This window comes from Mauremys mutica, chromosome 10, assembly GCF_020497125.1.
Source record: "Mauremys mutica isolate MM-2020 ecotype Southern chromosome 10, ASM2049712v1, whole genome shotgun sequence".
In the NCBI taxonomy this organism is placed as follows: domain Eukaryota; kingdom Metazoa; phylum Chordata; order Testudines; family Geoemydidae; genus Mauremys; species Mauremys mutica.
Genome location: NC_059081.1, coordinates 10,198,874 through 10,212,564, shown reverse-complemented (window position 1 = coordinate 10,212,564; position 13,691 = coordinate 10,198,874). Strand labels below are relative to the sequence as shown.

Sequence of the window (13,691 nt, the reverse complement as noted above, 5' to 3'; positions counted from 1 at the left end):
CAGGGATAGAACTGACATCTTCTTGCCCCAAACACAGATGATCCTATCTCTTGTGCTAAAGGAGACTCTCTATTAGCAGTATAAGGCCTAGGATACTCAGTTGAGCAGTTCTGATTCCACCCACTAGAGGGCAGTGGTGTACATACACTCTAGTCAGTATACACATCAGTTGCACTTTAATTACAACTTGAATTCACTCCGTTAGGTCAGTGTTACTGGTAATGTGAAAAAGAAAGGACTCAGTTTGACTTTCAGATCTCAGGTTGAGTTTGCAGGGTTGGGCATGAGAAAACACTGTTTTTACTTGAAAACTGAGGAAATTTGATCTGGAATCGTTGAAAAACAATAAATTTGGAATGCATAGTACGTTTTCCACAGAATCACTTCTCAGAGTCCAGCCACTCTTTAAGCAAATGGTTTAAAGTATCCCCATGTGGATTCTAGCTTTGACATTTCATTAAAGGCCATTTCTACTTGGCAGCAGATTTTTGCTGGTCTCTTGAGTAGTGACTTAAGACAGGTTTCTCTGTGTTTTTCGCTGTGCAAAGGGTAATTCATTTCACTTTCTTGACTCTGGACGTCTTCATGTTGGCTTGATTTGTGGCCATTCAAAAGGAACTTTAAAGACTGCATGGCAGTTGTGGTCTAAGTTTAAAGACTGGAGTGATTAAAATTCAGATGGAGTTTGATTCAAAAGCTGAACGAAAATGATGTTCCCTTTTTAAAAGGAAACATGAAACAACATTAATCTGCTTTTAGGTACAGCCCAACTTCAAACACTAGTTACCTGTGTTCCAAACATCAATAAGGGTGGGACTTTCAAAAGAACAGTTCATCATAGGGTTGCCAGGCGTCTGGTTTTTGACCAGAACGCCGAGCATAAAGGGGCCCTGGCGGCTCCGGTCAGCACTGCTGACCGGGCCACTAAAAGTCCAGTTGGCAGCACAGTGGGACTAAGGCAGGCTCCCTGCTTGCCCTGGTTCTGCACGGCTCTTGGAAGTGGACGGCATGTCCGGTTCCTAGGTGCAGGGGCGGCCATGAGGGCTCCATGTGCTGCCCCCACCCCGAGCACCGGCTCCCCAGCTCCCCATTGGCTGGAACCGTGGCCAATGGGAGCTGCAGGGGCAACGCCTGCAGGTGCGGGCAGCGTGCAGAGCCCCTTGCCCCCTCTGCCTAGGAGTCGGACATGCCGGCCGCTTCCAGGAATTGCATGGAACCAGAGCAGGTAGGGAGCCTGCCGTAGCCCTGCTGTGCCACTGATGGGGAGCTGCCTGAGGCGAGCGCTGCCCAGCTGGCGCCTGCACCCTGAACCCCCCTCCTGCACCCAACCCCCTGCTCCTGATCTGAGCCCCCTTCTGCACCCCATACCCTGGCCTCACCCCAGAGTCCACACCCCCAGCCGGCACCCTCATCCCCACCCACACCCCAACCCCCTGCTCCAGCACAGAGCCTGCTCCCACACTCTGACCCCCTCATTTCTGGCCCCAGCCAGAGCCCTCGCCCCTTCCTACACCCCAACCCCCTGCCCCAGCCTGGTGAAAGTGAGTGAGAGTGGGGGAGAGCGAGAAACGGAGGGAGGGGGGATGGAGTGAGTGGGAGTGTGGCCTCAGAGAAGGGGCGGGGCAAGGGTATTCCGTTTTGTGCGATTACAAAGTTTATCAAGGGCTCAGCACCTGTAACTGGGGACAGATTGAAGAGCTCCCCTCCCATTTAGGCACCTAAAATAAGGACCAGATTTCCAAAATGCTCAGCACCCAGCGTCTACCATTGTGATCCATGTGGGTTGGGGGTATGGCTTTTTTGAAAATCTTATCAGATTGATTTTGCTATCCAAATGAGATCTGAACTCTCTTGAAAATGTGCCCCTGACTGTCGGTGCTGAGCTTTTAGCAAATCTCCCCCCTAAATGGTTAATCACCGTGGGTTAAGTGCAAAGTGTGAAATTCACTCCTGTGCGGCATGCCAGCAAAGCCCACACTTCCCACAAGTTTGACTTTGGCGGCACGTGAATTTCACCCCAAATGTATATAATGGCTGTGGTCCTGCTTTGGGGGTGGCATTTAAAGCCCATATCCCTCCGTCCTTTGGATGCCTCTAGTAAGTGACAAGGATTCTCTGGTGTGCTTTGCCCACACTCTTTCAGATTCTGCAACGAGAACAGTCCATGCCCATTACCAATATTTTGGTCTTCGTGGGGCCCCTGGAATAAATGTAGTGCGAATTGTGGTGGAGGGATACATTCCAGGCAGAGGTCCTGTGAGAATGGCAACACCTGCCCAGGCTGCGCTGTGGTATGTATTATTTACTGGGCTTGTGTTCAACCTACAAGGGATCTCGTGTGTTTATTTTTTCATTTTTTATGCTAGTAAAAAATGCCAGGAGCAACTTCTGCTAGCCGAGATGGTGGGGAGAATGGTAGGTTGGTGGAGTCATTCTACATTGGGAACTAGCCAGAGCTTATGGAACTTGATGCTGGTGTGGAAGGAGGGAGGGGTGTCTTTACACTGACTTCAGTTGGCTTTCGATCAGGCCTTTTGCCCTCACTTGTCTGGGAAACTGAGCGCGTTCCAGCAGTTTTTTTCCTTTATGTCTCACTCCCGTGAAGGAGCCTCCTGCAGTTAGCGGGAGCCCACAGAAATGGGCCTCACGCTCATTTGACAATGGAAGGTGTATTTAATCAGCCTGCCGGTGATACACTGGTTAACATTTCCATTGTATTTCTCCACAGCTTGTCAGCTATTTTTAATTAGTTTGTTTTAGAAATGTTTTTCTTTTTGAAGGATTTTTCCAGGGCCGCCCAGAGGATTCCGGGGGCCCGGGGTCTTCGGCGGCGGGGGGCCCTTCCGTTCCGGGACCCGCCGCTGAAGTGCCCCGAAGACCCGCGGCGGGAGCCCCCCGCCGCCGAATTACCGCCGAAGCGGGACCCGCCGCCGAAGCGCAGCCCGGTCTTCGGCGGTAATTCGGTGGCGGGGGGGGGGTCCCCGCCGCGGGCCTTTGGGGCACTTCGGCGGCGGGTCCCGGAACAGAAGGGGCCCCCCGCTGCCGAAGACCAGGCTGCGCTTCGGCGGCGGCGGCGGCGGGTCCCGCTTCTCCCCCGCCCGGCCGGCCGGCCCCGGGTCCCACTTCTGCCCCCCCCCCCCCCCGCCCGGCCAGCCGGCCCCGGCCTCGGCCTCTTACCGAGCGCGTCGCTGGCGGGGCCTGAGCTCCGTCCCGCTCAGAGCCGCGTGGGGAGGGGGCGGGGCTGGGAGCTCCACGCCGAGCGGAGAGAGCTGCCCCGCCCCCTCCCCATGCCGCTCTGAGCGGGGCGGGGCTCAGGCCCCGTTGGAGCTCCCAGCCCCGCCTCCTCACCACGCGGATCGGGGCGGGGCGGGGCTCAGGGGCTCGGCCGGAGTCTCGGTGCTTGATGCGCCGAGGCTCCAGGAGAGGGGCGGAGGCGGGAGCCTCCACTCTTCTCTTGGGGGCCCCTGCGGAGCCCGGGGCCCGGGGCAAATTGCCCCCTTTGCCCCCCCCTCTGGGCGGCCCTGGATTTTTCTAGGTGTAAGCAGATTTGATCAGGGACCTCTGATTTTGTTCACAAGCTATTTGGCATCTACTCATATAAAGTCCTGAAGCAGGAATATTCTTATCCCCCTGCCAGAAGGAATTCCCTTATTCTTTTTAAAAAACAGGAACTCAGTGTTATTCATTGGAATTCATCCTGTAACATGGTGGTGATGGGGTTGTCAGAATCCAGGACCCCCTTGCTATCCACCCATACAGAACTTCTACAAATGTTAGTAGGAACTCAGACCCAGACTGAGGACCTATGTGGCCTATCGCCTTCACCGTGTAGGTCAGAAACCCAAATCAAAAGACAGGTTTTCTAAAAGCCTCTTCAGAAGTAAACAGATAGTGCCACGATTGGAATATAAAGTGCTGGAGAATGGGCTAATGCTTTTACTTCAATGATGGGCCATGCCCTTCTGTAGATTTAACTTTCAGGATTGTCCCTCTGCTGTTCACAGCCAGAGATTGACTATTGTTATAATTGGCACTGTCCAAATGTGTGCAAAGACCTATTCCCTGCTCCGAAGAGCTTGCAATCTGCAAAGAAACAAAAACAAACAAAGGGAGACATAGGCCACAAGTCAGTGAGTGAAATTCATCCCAGGCCGAGGACCTGTATGAGGCCTCTGCCCCAGTTAACTCCCAGTTAATCCCTCTGGCTCATGCTGTCCTTCTGCATGGGGGTGAATTGTATCTGGAGCACTCAGGGTGATGCAGGTGTATGCCTTCTTACGTCCACTTGTTTTCATGCTGGTTTCTTGAGCGTAAAGGAATTCCTTCCTCTTAGCTGTGCTGCAGACGTGTTATAGTCATTAAGCTCATCCATAAGCAAGTTGGGAGTAACGGGAAATGATTTTCCGGGTTGGTAGGAATACAAGACCTGCAATCCAGAGGGCTGCCCAGAGGTGCGCAGAAACACGCCCTGGACCCCCTGGATGCCTGTGAACCTCACCCAGAATGGAGCCCGCCAAGAGCAGCGCTTCCGCTACACCTGCCGCGCCCAGCTGGCTGATCCTCACGAGCTGCAGTTTGGGAGGAAGAAGACGGAGAGTCGGTTCTGCCCCAATGACGGCTCGGCGGTTTGTGATACCGACTGTACGTCCCGCTGGCTCGCCCAGAGTCCTAGGCCAAGCTCAGTTTTGCATCCTTTGTGGTGGTGAAAGGGGGACGCAGTCATGAATAAACCCTGACTTGTGCTCTGACACCACCACATACTGCAGAGATGGCAAGAGTCTCTAGACCCGACTGTCACTGGCCCTGGCATGAGAGTACCATGCAGGGAGGCTGCAAGGAGCATTTGTTCCCCTGCAGTCAAGGGGACACAGTAATATCCCTGTGCTTATGGGAGTGTAGGGACTGCTTCCTCCTAGTGCCCACAGGGGGCTGAGATGCAGCAGGTGGGGGCGTAGCCTCACCCATTCTCTCTAATGGGTGGGGGGGGGTGTCCTGAGTTGTGGCATGTTACGCTCCCACTGCGTGCTCTGGAGGCCCAAGGGGAAAGCACAAATCCTCCTGGTGCTGCCTGTGGGGCAGAGAACCTCTGTGCTGCCTGTAGCACAGGTCAGTGCTTTTCAGGCCCAGTCTGGCCCTCATCAATTTGTTGCCCCTGTGATATTGTGGGCTTGGTTTTTTACTTCATTGGGTTTACACAGGGAAACCAGATTGCTCCCTTGCATATCCCTTTTGGTTTCACTCTGGAGCAGTCAAGCCACGCTGTTGGCACTGGGTTTCCAGCACCTCTGGGGGATGCAGTTTCCACAGAATTCCTCCCCAGAGCCTGAATATGGAATGAGTTTGTTTCCGAGCCAAAGCCCTGCCCCCAAATTAACACTTTTGTGTCGTCTTTGTGCTTCTTGAAGCTCTAGTTGACGATCTTCTAAAGACTGGTAAGACCTCTGCACGGATTATCAATGGGGGCTGGTCCTTCTGGGGGGCCTGGTCATCGTGTTCCAGGGACTGTGAATTGGGCTTTCGGATCCGGAAGAGAACATGCACAAACCCAGAGCCGAAAAATGGTGGCCTGCCCTGCGTGGGGTCAGCAATGGAATACCAAGATTGTAACCCACATCCCTGCCCAGGTAAAAATAATTTCTTTCCACCACAAAATCATGTGCTCGTCTCATGAAGATTCAATAGTTCTAAATGTCTGTTTTTAACTTGTATCACTTTTTTGAAGGTATTTAAATAAGCTTTGGGCAGCCTGTGATACGTGCACACTTCAGTGCTGTGCCTTATGCCCTGTCGTCCCTAGAGGGCGACATACCGAGATGCTCTAGAGAGCAGCACTGTAGCTTACCTTCCATTTTTCTAGCCACTAGACCAATGTTTCCCAAACTTGGGACGCTGCTTGTGTAGGGAAAGCCCCTGGTGGGCCAGGCCGGTTTGTTTACCTGCTGCAACCACAGATTCGGCCGATCGTGGCTCCCACTGGCCGCGGTTTGCTGCTCTAGGCCAATGGGAGCTGCTGGAAGCAGTGCGGGCCAAGGAACGTACTGGCCGCCGCTTCCAGCAGTCCCCATTGGCCTGGAGCAGCAAACAGCGGCCAGTGGGAGCCGCGATCAGGTGAACCTGCAGACGCGGCAGCTAAACAAACCGGCCCGGCCCACCAGGGGCTTTCCCTACCCAAGTGGCGTATCAAGTTTGGGAAACACTGCACTAGAGGGTGACTAATGCACACTTGTGCAGGCATAGTGCTCCATCCAGCAGAGGGCAGTGTAGTGCCCTTACTCCTGATGAGAGGACAACAAATGTGGATTACTACTGCATAGAGATGCTTGTTGTGGCAATTTTTTTGTGTGAACACTTGTTGCTTCTCGCTTCCCGCCTCTCCCGCTTATGTAATGTTTTCACCATGGGCATTTCCTCCCGACATCAATTAGCATTTCCTACATGGCCAGCAGGGAGTATTCGTGCCAGGTTACCTGGTTTTCGAGTTTGTCCTCCTGTTTTTGTTGCACTTCTGGTCCAGAATAGTATTCATAGCGAAGGCCCGACTTGAATTGCGGGATGATTGTCAAAAAATTGTTACTGACTTGCAGACAAGCCATGGAAAATCTTATCAAAGTAGTAATGGCTCTTATGATTTGTGGTAATAAGGTCCGTTATTCTTTTTCTGTGGTTTTCCGCTGTCGGCACCCCAGGGCTGAGAGCAGCAGCCTTGGGCTAAGAGCAGGGGCTTCCACTGTCGGCCGCTGGTTCAGACGGGGCACCCGCTGTCAAAATTGCAGGGGAAGCCTAATATTGTGGGATCCACAATTTCCGCAGTATTGCAAATTAAGTAGGGCCTTACTCATAGTCCATGGGCTCTCCCCACTCCTTTTCACCCTGTAGAAACAATTTCGGTCGTCACTTCACCACTGAACAGTAACAATACTTAGCCACTTCCTGTGAAACACTTTATGCCCTAAGGGTGAAATCGCTACAACTGCCAAGTATCATTATGAGCAGTATCAATTATTATATTTCTTAATTTTAAAATCTCAAAGGCGAAGCTAAATAGTGTTGCCAGTTTTGGTTGGATGTATTCCTGGAGGTTTCATCATACAACAATAATCTTTCATTAAAAATTAATCTTTGAGTCCTGGAGACTCCAGGACAGTCCTGGAGGCTTGGCAACCCTATAGCTAAAGCTGCCATTTGTAGACAGGAGAGATGTGATCAGAATGTTCTGAGCACAAGGAGAGTGGCAAAATTTGAGCCACGTGGCCCATAAAAATTAAAAATCTGAACTCTGCAAAGACGGCTTTTACTACTATTTTGTAACATCCCAGTGGGCTTTTAACTAATGGCGGTTCCCTTTTGTGCACCCTGTGCAGTTTTTCTTTTTTCCTTTTTTCCTCTGATTTATTGCACACTGTTTTGAGTGCATGGTTCCTATATCAGTTTATCTCTGCCTCCCTCCTTCTTTCTCTGTGTGTATAAATATACCGGTAGATGTTGCACTGAATCACATTTGAAGGAACGGAACGTGGAACTGAGAAAAATGGGGAGAGTGTCTGGTAGCCAGAATGTGGGTCTGGGAGCCTGGACTCATGGGTTCCATTCTCAGCTTTGCCATTGACTGGCTGCGTGACCTCAGGTCAAGTAACTTCTGTGTGCTTCAGTTCTCTAGTCTGTAAAAGGGGTTGATCTACACATCTCACAAGGATGTGCTGAGACTTACTGTTAGTAAAGCACTTTGAAATCTTCAAAAGAAAGGTGCTACGCAAACTCAGACTAATTATTGCATTAAAAATGTTTGGGTTGTAGCAACTATTTGTTTCCAAGAAATCTAGGTAGTTCAGCCTCCTTGTAGATGAAGTGGGCCTTGTCAGGAAATAGGTAAATAATAGATTATGAACATGGCTGTATTACACATGTGTAAGAACAAAGAAACATGATAAATAATTGTTTCCTTTTAGAGCACTCTAAGATACAGGGTTTCCTCTAGCTGAATAACAGATATGTTTGATTCAGCATCTATGGAGTACAACATGTTTAACCTCGTTGTTGGTTTAAGTTGTCTTTCGTTGGGCACAGACGTTGCATCAGGAAATCTCTATTCCTAGTGGCACAGAAAGAGCTCGTTGGGTTGGGCTGGGCTGCCTAGGAGGTCAAGACTCAGTTGGTCCCCTGAGCTTCAGCAGAGAAAGAGAAATAAAAGCCAGTGTGTGTGTCTCTGTTTTATTTCTTATGATCCTCAGTAAAAGGTTCGTGGTCTTGCTGGACCCCTTGGTCTCAGTGTTCAGCAACCTGTGGGGGAGGACACTACCAGCGTACCCGCACCTGTACCAACCCAGCGCCGTCCAGCGGAGAGGATATCTGCATTGGCCTGCACACCGAGGAGGCGCTCTGCAACACCCACTCCTGCAAAGGTAGCAGGTTATTCAGGAATAGACACCCTATTCTTAAAATTAAATGCATCACCTTCCTCTTAACTTGTTCACTAGAGCATGGACTGGTATTCTAGAGCCAGCCAGCCAAAATCTTGTTTATAGCTGATCCATTAAAATAATTGACAAAGCAGAGACATTTGCAAGACAAGCCAAAGGCGTCTCCGAAGTAGCAGCCTGTGCAGTTGACAAGGGATTTTCCTTCCCTGTGTTGTGCTACACAGAACGGGGGAGGAGCTCACATCACAACTTGATGGGTAGTTGGGAAAAGGGTGCAGAGGTGGTTTGAAGCCACTTTTGAGCTCCCCTGATCCTGGGTTGGCTGCATGCTGGGCTGGTGGCTAGTAGGACATTAGAGCAGCCCTTAGGCTGCACTAAGTTATGCTGACTGCCAGCAGCTCCCACGAGGGCATTATGGCAGCTAGAACAAAACCCCAGCCAGCTTCTGTGCCACTATAGGAAGAGGGCTGATCTAGGAGCCTTTATGCCCACTCTAGGCCCCTTGAGGATCCCCTAGTCTGGGTTTTTCTTCTGGGGCTGGCTACGTCAGCCTTCAGGCTGCTTTGCACTCACTGGTGCAGTGTGAAGCTTAGGTTGCACAGTGGTAATGTTGATTATGTTGAGGGAATTAAATCCAGCCCCCTGAAGGCTCCCTGTTGTGTGCCGTACTAGAGATGGGCCTGCACTGGAATCAGGATTCAGACACCCCCAAACACTGGGGAAGTTGGGATCGTACAGGTGTCCTCCTTCCCCCTGCCCTCCACCATGGCAGCCTCGTGTGTGCGTTATTCCTGATTTCAGACTGGTTGGGTTTAAGGTGGGTGGTCGGACTGGTCAGAGTGGAGCCTGTGCAACGAAGATGGGATCCAGTATCGTAGCCGTTACTGCGAGATGCACAATCCAGAGTCATCCCAGTGCGTCGGAAACAGCACGCAGTACCAAGACTGCCTGTACAATGAGATTCCCGGTAGGTGCAGCAGAGCCCCACAGGGCAAGGAAAGCAGGTTTCTCTTAGGAGGAATGACTGTTAGTCAACATAGGCTGCAATGTCTAGATCTGCCTAAGGGGTTTGGATGCCCATTAGAAATAATGGCAATGGCCTATCACACGCCTGCAGACCTCTTTGAAAAACCACTCCGTAACATACAGCGCTTTGTGCATGAAATGGATGTGGCAGCTCAGCTCTCCCATAAGGCAATGCTGTTTACAGCTACAGTAAATTAAGTAAGCTGCTTAATTTGAATTGGGGCCATTAAACCCTGCAGGGTGCAATTCATGAGGCGTTAATTAAATGAACCCTAGCGTTTGTGTAAATGTGGGCAACTGGAGTTTTGTTCATTCAGACACCCCAGGGGAAACATCCCACAGGAGCAAGGCGTCTGGGCTTTTAGGGCTGATGTGGGGAGGGGAGAGGGCACTGATGGCTCTTCGGGTGTAATTTTGGTGACAGGTTGAGGTTCATGAACACCTGGAACCTGAGGCTTTATGTCAGTTGAATTTGAGTCCCCTGTGCAAATATTTAGCAGTTTTAGACTGAATAACCCCTTCTAAGTGTTCTTTTCTGTGCTGCACCTTTGTGCCGTTGGGGTTTATACAGAGTTTTTGTTAAATTTTGATCCATGTTATCAGCCAATCTCTCCACTTAGGCCCGCAGCTTGCTGTGGAATGCACAAACAACTGCAAGGAGCAAAGGGAGTATGTTGCAACTGATGGCAAAATGACAACTTTCCCCAATGCTTTCTCTTTGTTTAGTGATTCTGCCGGCCTCAAGCATTGATGAGAGCACGAACTGTGGAGGTAGAGTACAACTAACTATATATCTTATTTTTATCTTAATGTGGCTTTTCCTTTCTGGGCAGCATCAACCATACCATTAATCTACCCAATTCACATCCTGCTGATAGCCTTAATTCCCGTGGAGTCTCGTTGTCTGAGTCAGATTGAAAGAATGTATTGCTCTGTCCAGCTGTCAGTTCCAAGACTCTTACTTATTTCTGAATTTGGGGTGGGTCCTCAGAGTCGTTAATTAGCAGGGAGCACATGCCTGTCTTGTTGTGCCCACTTCGTAAACGGTCCAAGAGAAATGAAGAGAGATTCCTCTGACACTCCAGCTGTCTGGAGGGAGGTATCCTTCAGACACCTATGAACATTTCAATGAGTAGAGCATCCCAGGCTGTACTTTTGCAGTATAATGAGGTTTGAGAGACAAGGTGGGTTAGATCAGAGTGGACAGTCATCCTCCCAAGCATTCCCTTCCATTCATGTTCTTGTTTATCTACCAAGCAGCTGTGTCTTCATTATGTGTAGAACTTGGACGATCTAATCAATAACTTCACCTCTCCCCTGTCCTGTGAGTTCTAGATTGATGAGGTCTTCTGAAGACTTTCAAGGTTTCTGTAACATGCCCTTACTGCTCCCTACTCTGCCGCTGGGGACACGGATTATTGATTTTCCTGTACGTTTTAAAACGGTACCAGAGAAGCTTCACACAAGAGTTCTGGTAGATTTCCACTGGTGGTGAACACAAAGCTCTTGTGAAATACAAATCACCAGCTGTGCCTGCAAGTCCTCAAGATGAAGCGCAGCTTCTGGTCCATGCAGAGCAACTCTCCCTTCCAAGGGATGACAAAAAATACACATAAAACATCAGTATTTTGATATGTAGCTTCTTGGTTTGTGGCTGCAGGGCAGTCAGTGGAATTATGTCTTCAGTACCAATTATATAAAGAGCGTCTTTCTGCATCACTTATTCCTGCCCAAATAATGCAAGGTATCTGCTCCTATTCTGGGGCTCCTGATTATCCTTGCACTCCAGAATTATGCATTGCTATTGACAATTTGAACTGTCTTTTTTCCATTGCTATTTTATTTGCAGTTACAATTTATATTTGACACTGGCTAATATTATTTATTACTTAGCATCTTACAATATCTGGCAAAGGAAGCTAATCAATAGAAGCTCTTTGTGCTGCATCTTGAAGAGAAAACCAATGTTTAAAAAGTGATGAACCAGGAAGGCATCTTTGGGAACTGATGTGCTGCCTATGAAAAAAAACCAAAATCTCTTGCCCCCAAGGTGCTATGAAAACACGCACAAAATCTGATGGCGCTTTCAAGGGCTGGAGCTGTTTGTAAAAGAGCTACAGGTTTCAGAAAGGATTTCTTACTGTACTGAATGAATGAATGAATGAAAAACCCAGAAGAGACATGCCTCGTCATGGAATCATCACCAGGTTCATTACAATATGGGCAAACTGGACAAGAGAAAGTCGTCTGAACTCAACTAATTCATTCTACGTTTTTGCGATTGTAATGTTGATATGAGATGCAAGAGTGGTTAAAGTAGAAGGGGATTTTTAGGAGGGAACTGCCCTGATGGAAAAGTCCTAGAAAATTTAATAGGAAATTATAGTCTTTCTGTAGACTTTTTGGACCATCCTATAAAATATAATAGAAAATTATATGCCTGCTATGGAATTTTATACAATGTTTAAAAAGTAAACCATAGATTCTTCTTGGAGTGCTTGCTCGTGTCGATTCCATTTTCGGCATGTGCGTGCCTGCGTGCACAGTCGACAGAGATTTTTGCCTTACCGCTATCCGTAGGGTCAGCTCTGGCGCCCTCTTGAGTGTTGTGCTCATGCGTTGATATATTAGGTGCCGCCGGCCCTATGCCCTCTCAGTTCCTTCTTACCGCCCTTGACGTTGGTCATAGCCTCTTATCTTGCATCGCAAGAGCATTAGCAGTTCTTAACAGCCCATTGTTATTCATAGTCCTTAGGTACTAAGTTAGCCAATTTAAGTAAGTGTTAGTTGTTTAGTAGTTAGCGTCCCGGCTGGGCCTTCCTCCCGGAGTGGGGCATGCCCCATTCCCCGGGCTTCAAGCCATGTTCGTCATGCAACAGGCTAATGCCTGCAAGTGACCCCCACAGCAGCTGTTTGAAGTGCTTGGGTGAATCCCACGTAAAGGACAAGTGCAGGATTTGCAAAAACTTTCATCCCAGAACCCAGAAGGAGATGAACATCTGCCTGAGAGCCCTACTGATGGAGACTGCACTTTGCCCAGTGTCAGAGCTCTCATGACCGGACTCCACTCCAGCACCTTGGCATTGGTGCGGAGCACCTCACCAGCACCGGGATCCTCCCAGCACCATTCCCCATCGCTGGTGCCCGGGAAGTGGCACAGGAAAAAGGGCTACCCGGCACCATCCAAGAAGGGGAAGGGGACTCTGGGCAAAGGGTCTAGTTCATGCCCCGTGCCCGCCCCGGAGCTACAGGCGAGTACTGCTATGGTCGGCCTCCTGAGCCCAGCCAGGGATGTGACTCCGGCTCCCGGGAGAGGTAGGGGATCCTGGCCCTTATGGGGACCTTTTGTCACCCAAGATGGCCCAGGCAGCCAAAAACCTGGTGGGCCTGCCGGCACTGCAGATGTTGCGCCGGACATGGCTAAGGCCCTGCAATCTAAGGGCAAGCAAGGCCATGGGACCTCCCCAAAGGGCAGGGGAGCGCCATCGGTCCCTGGATCTCAGGCATTCGTCTCTGTCCCCACGGCTTAGGATCCCGGTCCCACAATCTCGGTGACCGGTTAGAAGGCCCAGATCCCGGCACCGCGCTCTCCTTCCACGAGGCATGAATGCTGGAATTGAGGCACTGTGTTCCCAGTACCGGCCAGTCTCTCACCTAAGATCGCCTTGGCACTGGTGCCTATCGCTTAGGCGGTCTCCTAGGCGTTGGTCCCCGCCAGTGTGGAACTGCTCACCATCGTGGCACCAATCTTCGCCGCCCCGGTACCGATCGAGGGACAGGTGGAAATCCCCACCTGCTAGACACCGGTCTCTGACAAGGGTGAGTCAGCAGATGCAGGCCTCCACAGGCCCACTGTGATCACCGGAAGGGGACTTGTCCGAGCTGGAGCCAGGGTTCAGCCCATCACCAGAGGGGTCTGAATCCCTGTCGGCCTGTGAGACCAGCGTGGCAGCAGGGTCAGTGGCCTGCCGAATGGCCCTGTTGGACCCTTGGGGAATACCGATGATGCCAGTTCCATGCTTCCACCACTCCTCCCTGGTTGCCTCGGAAAGCCCCCGGCACCGCCAACACTGGATTCAGAACAGGGTGCGGAGTCCATCGTGGGGACAGCACAACAGGCCACCACCCAAGGAGCCATCTCCAGAAAGGGAGAAGGAACCTGCCCCTTCCCCTGCGATGCCCTTGTCATCTTCCTCGCCAGACAAAAGGGTGGCAGGGCCCTCCCAGACTGGCAGTCCTCCTGACGAC

The 13,691-nt window shown here is 50.6% G+C and overlaps 1 protein-coding gene across 8 annotated transcripts in view; it reads left to right on the top strand.

The window, feature by feature from the left end:
- SEMA5B (semaphorin 5B) overlaps window positions 1–13,691 on the top strand; it is a 343,951-nt gene that overhangs the window by 303,527 nt on the left and 26,733 nt on the right. For all 8 annotated transcript variants that reach the window (XM_045032975.1, XM_045032976.1, XM_045032982.1 and 5 more), the window contains 6 exons: window positions 2,144–2,291; window positions 4,416–4,641; window positions 5,406–5,624; window positions 8,229–8,399; window positions 9,235–9,384; window positions 10,170–10,214. In XM_045032975.1, the coding sequence (XP_044888910.1) occupies window positions 2,144–2,291; window positions 4,416–4,641; window positions 5,406–5,624; window positions 8,229–8,399; window positions 9,235–9,384; window positions 10,170–10,214 (959 nt within the window). The remainder of the gene's footprint in view (window positions 1–2,143; window positions 2,292–4,415; window positions 4,642–5,405; window positions 5,625–8,228; window positions 8,400–9,234; window positions 9,385–10,169; window positions 10,215–13,691) is intronic.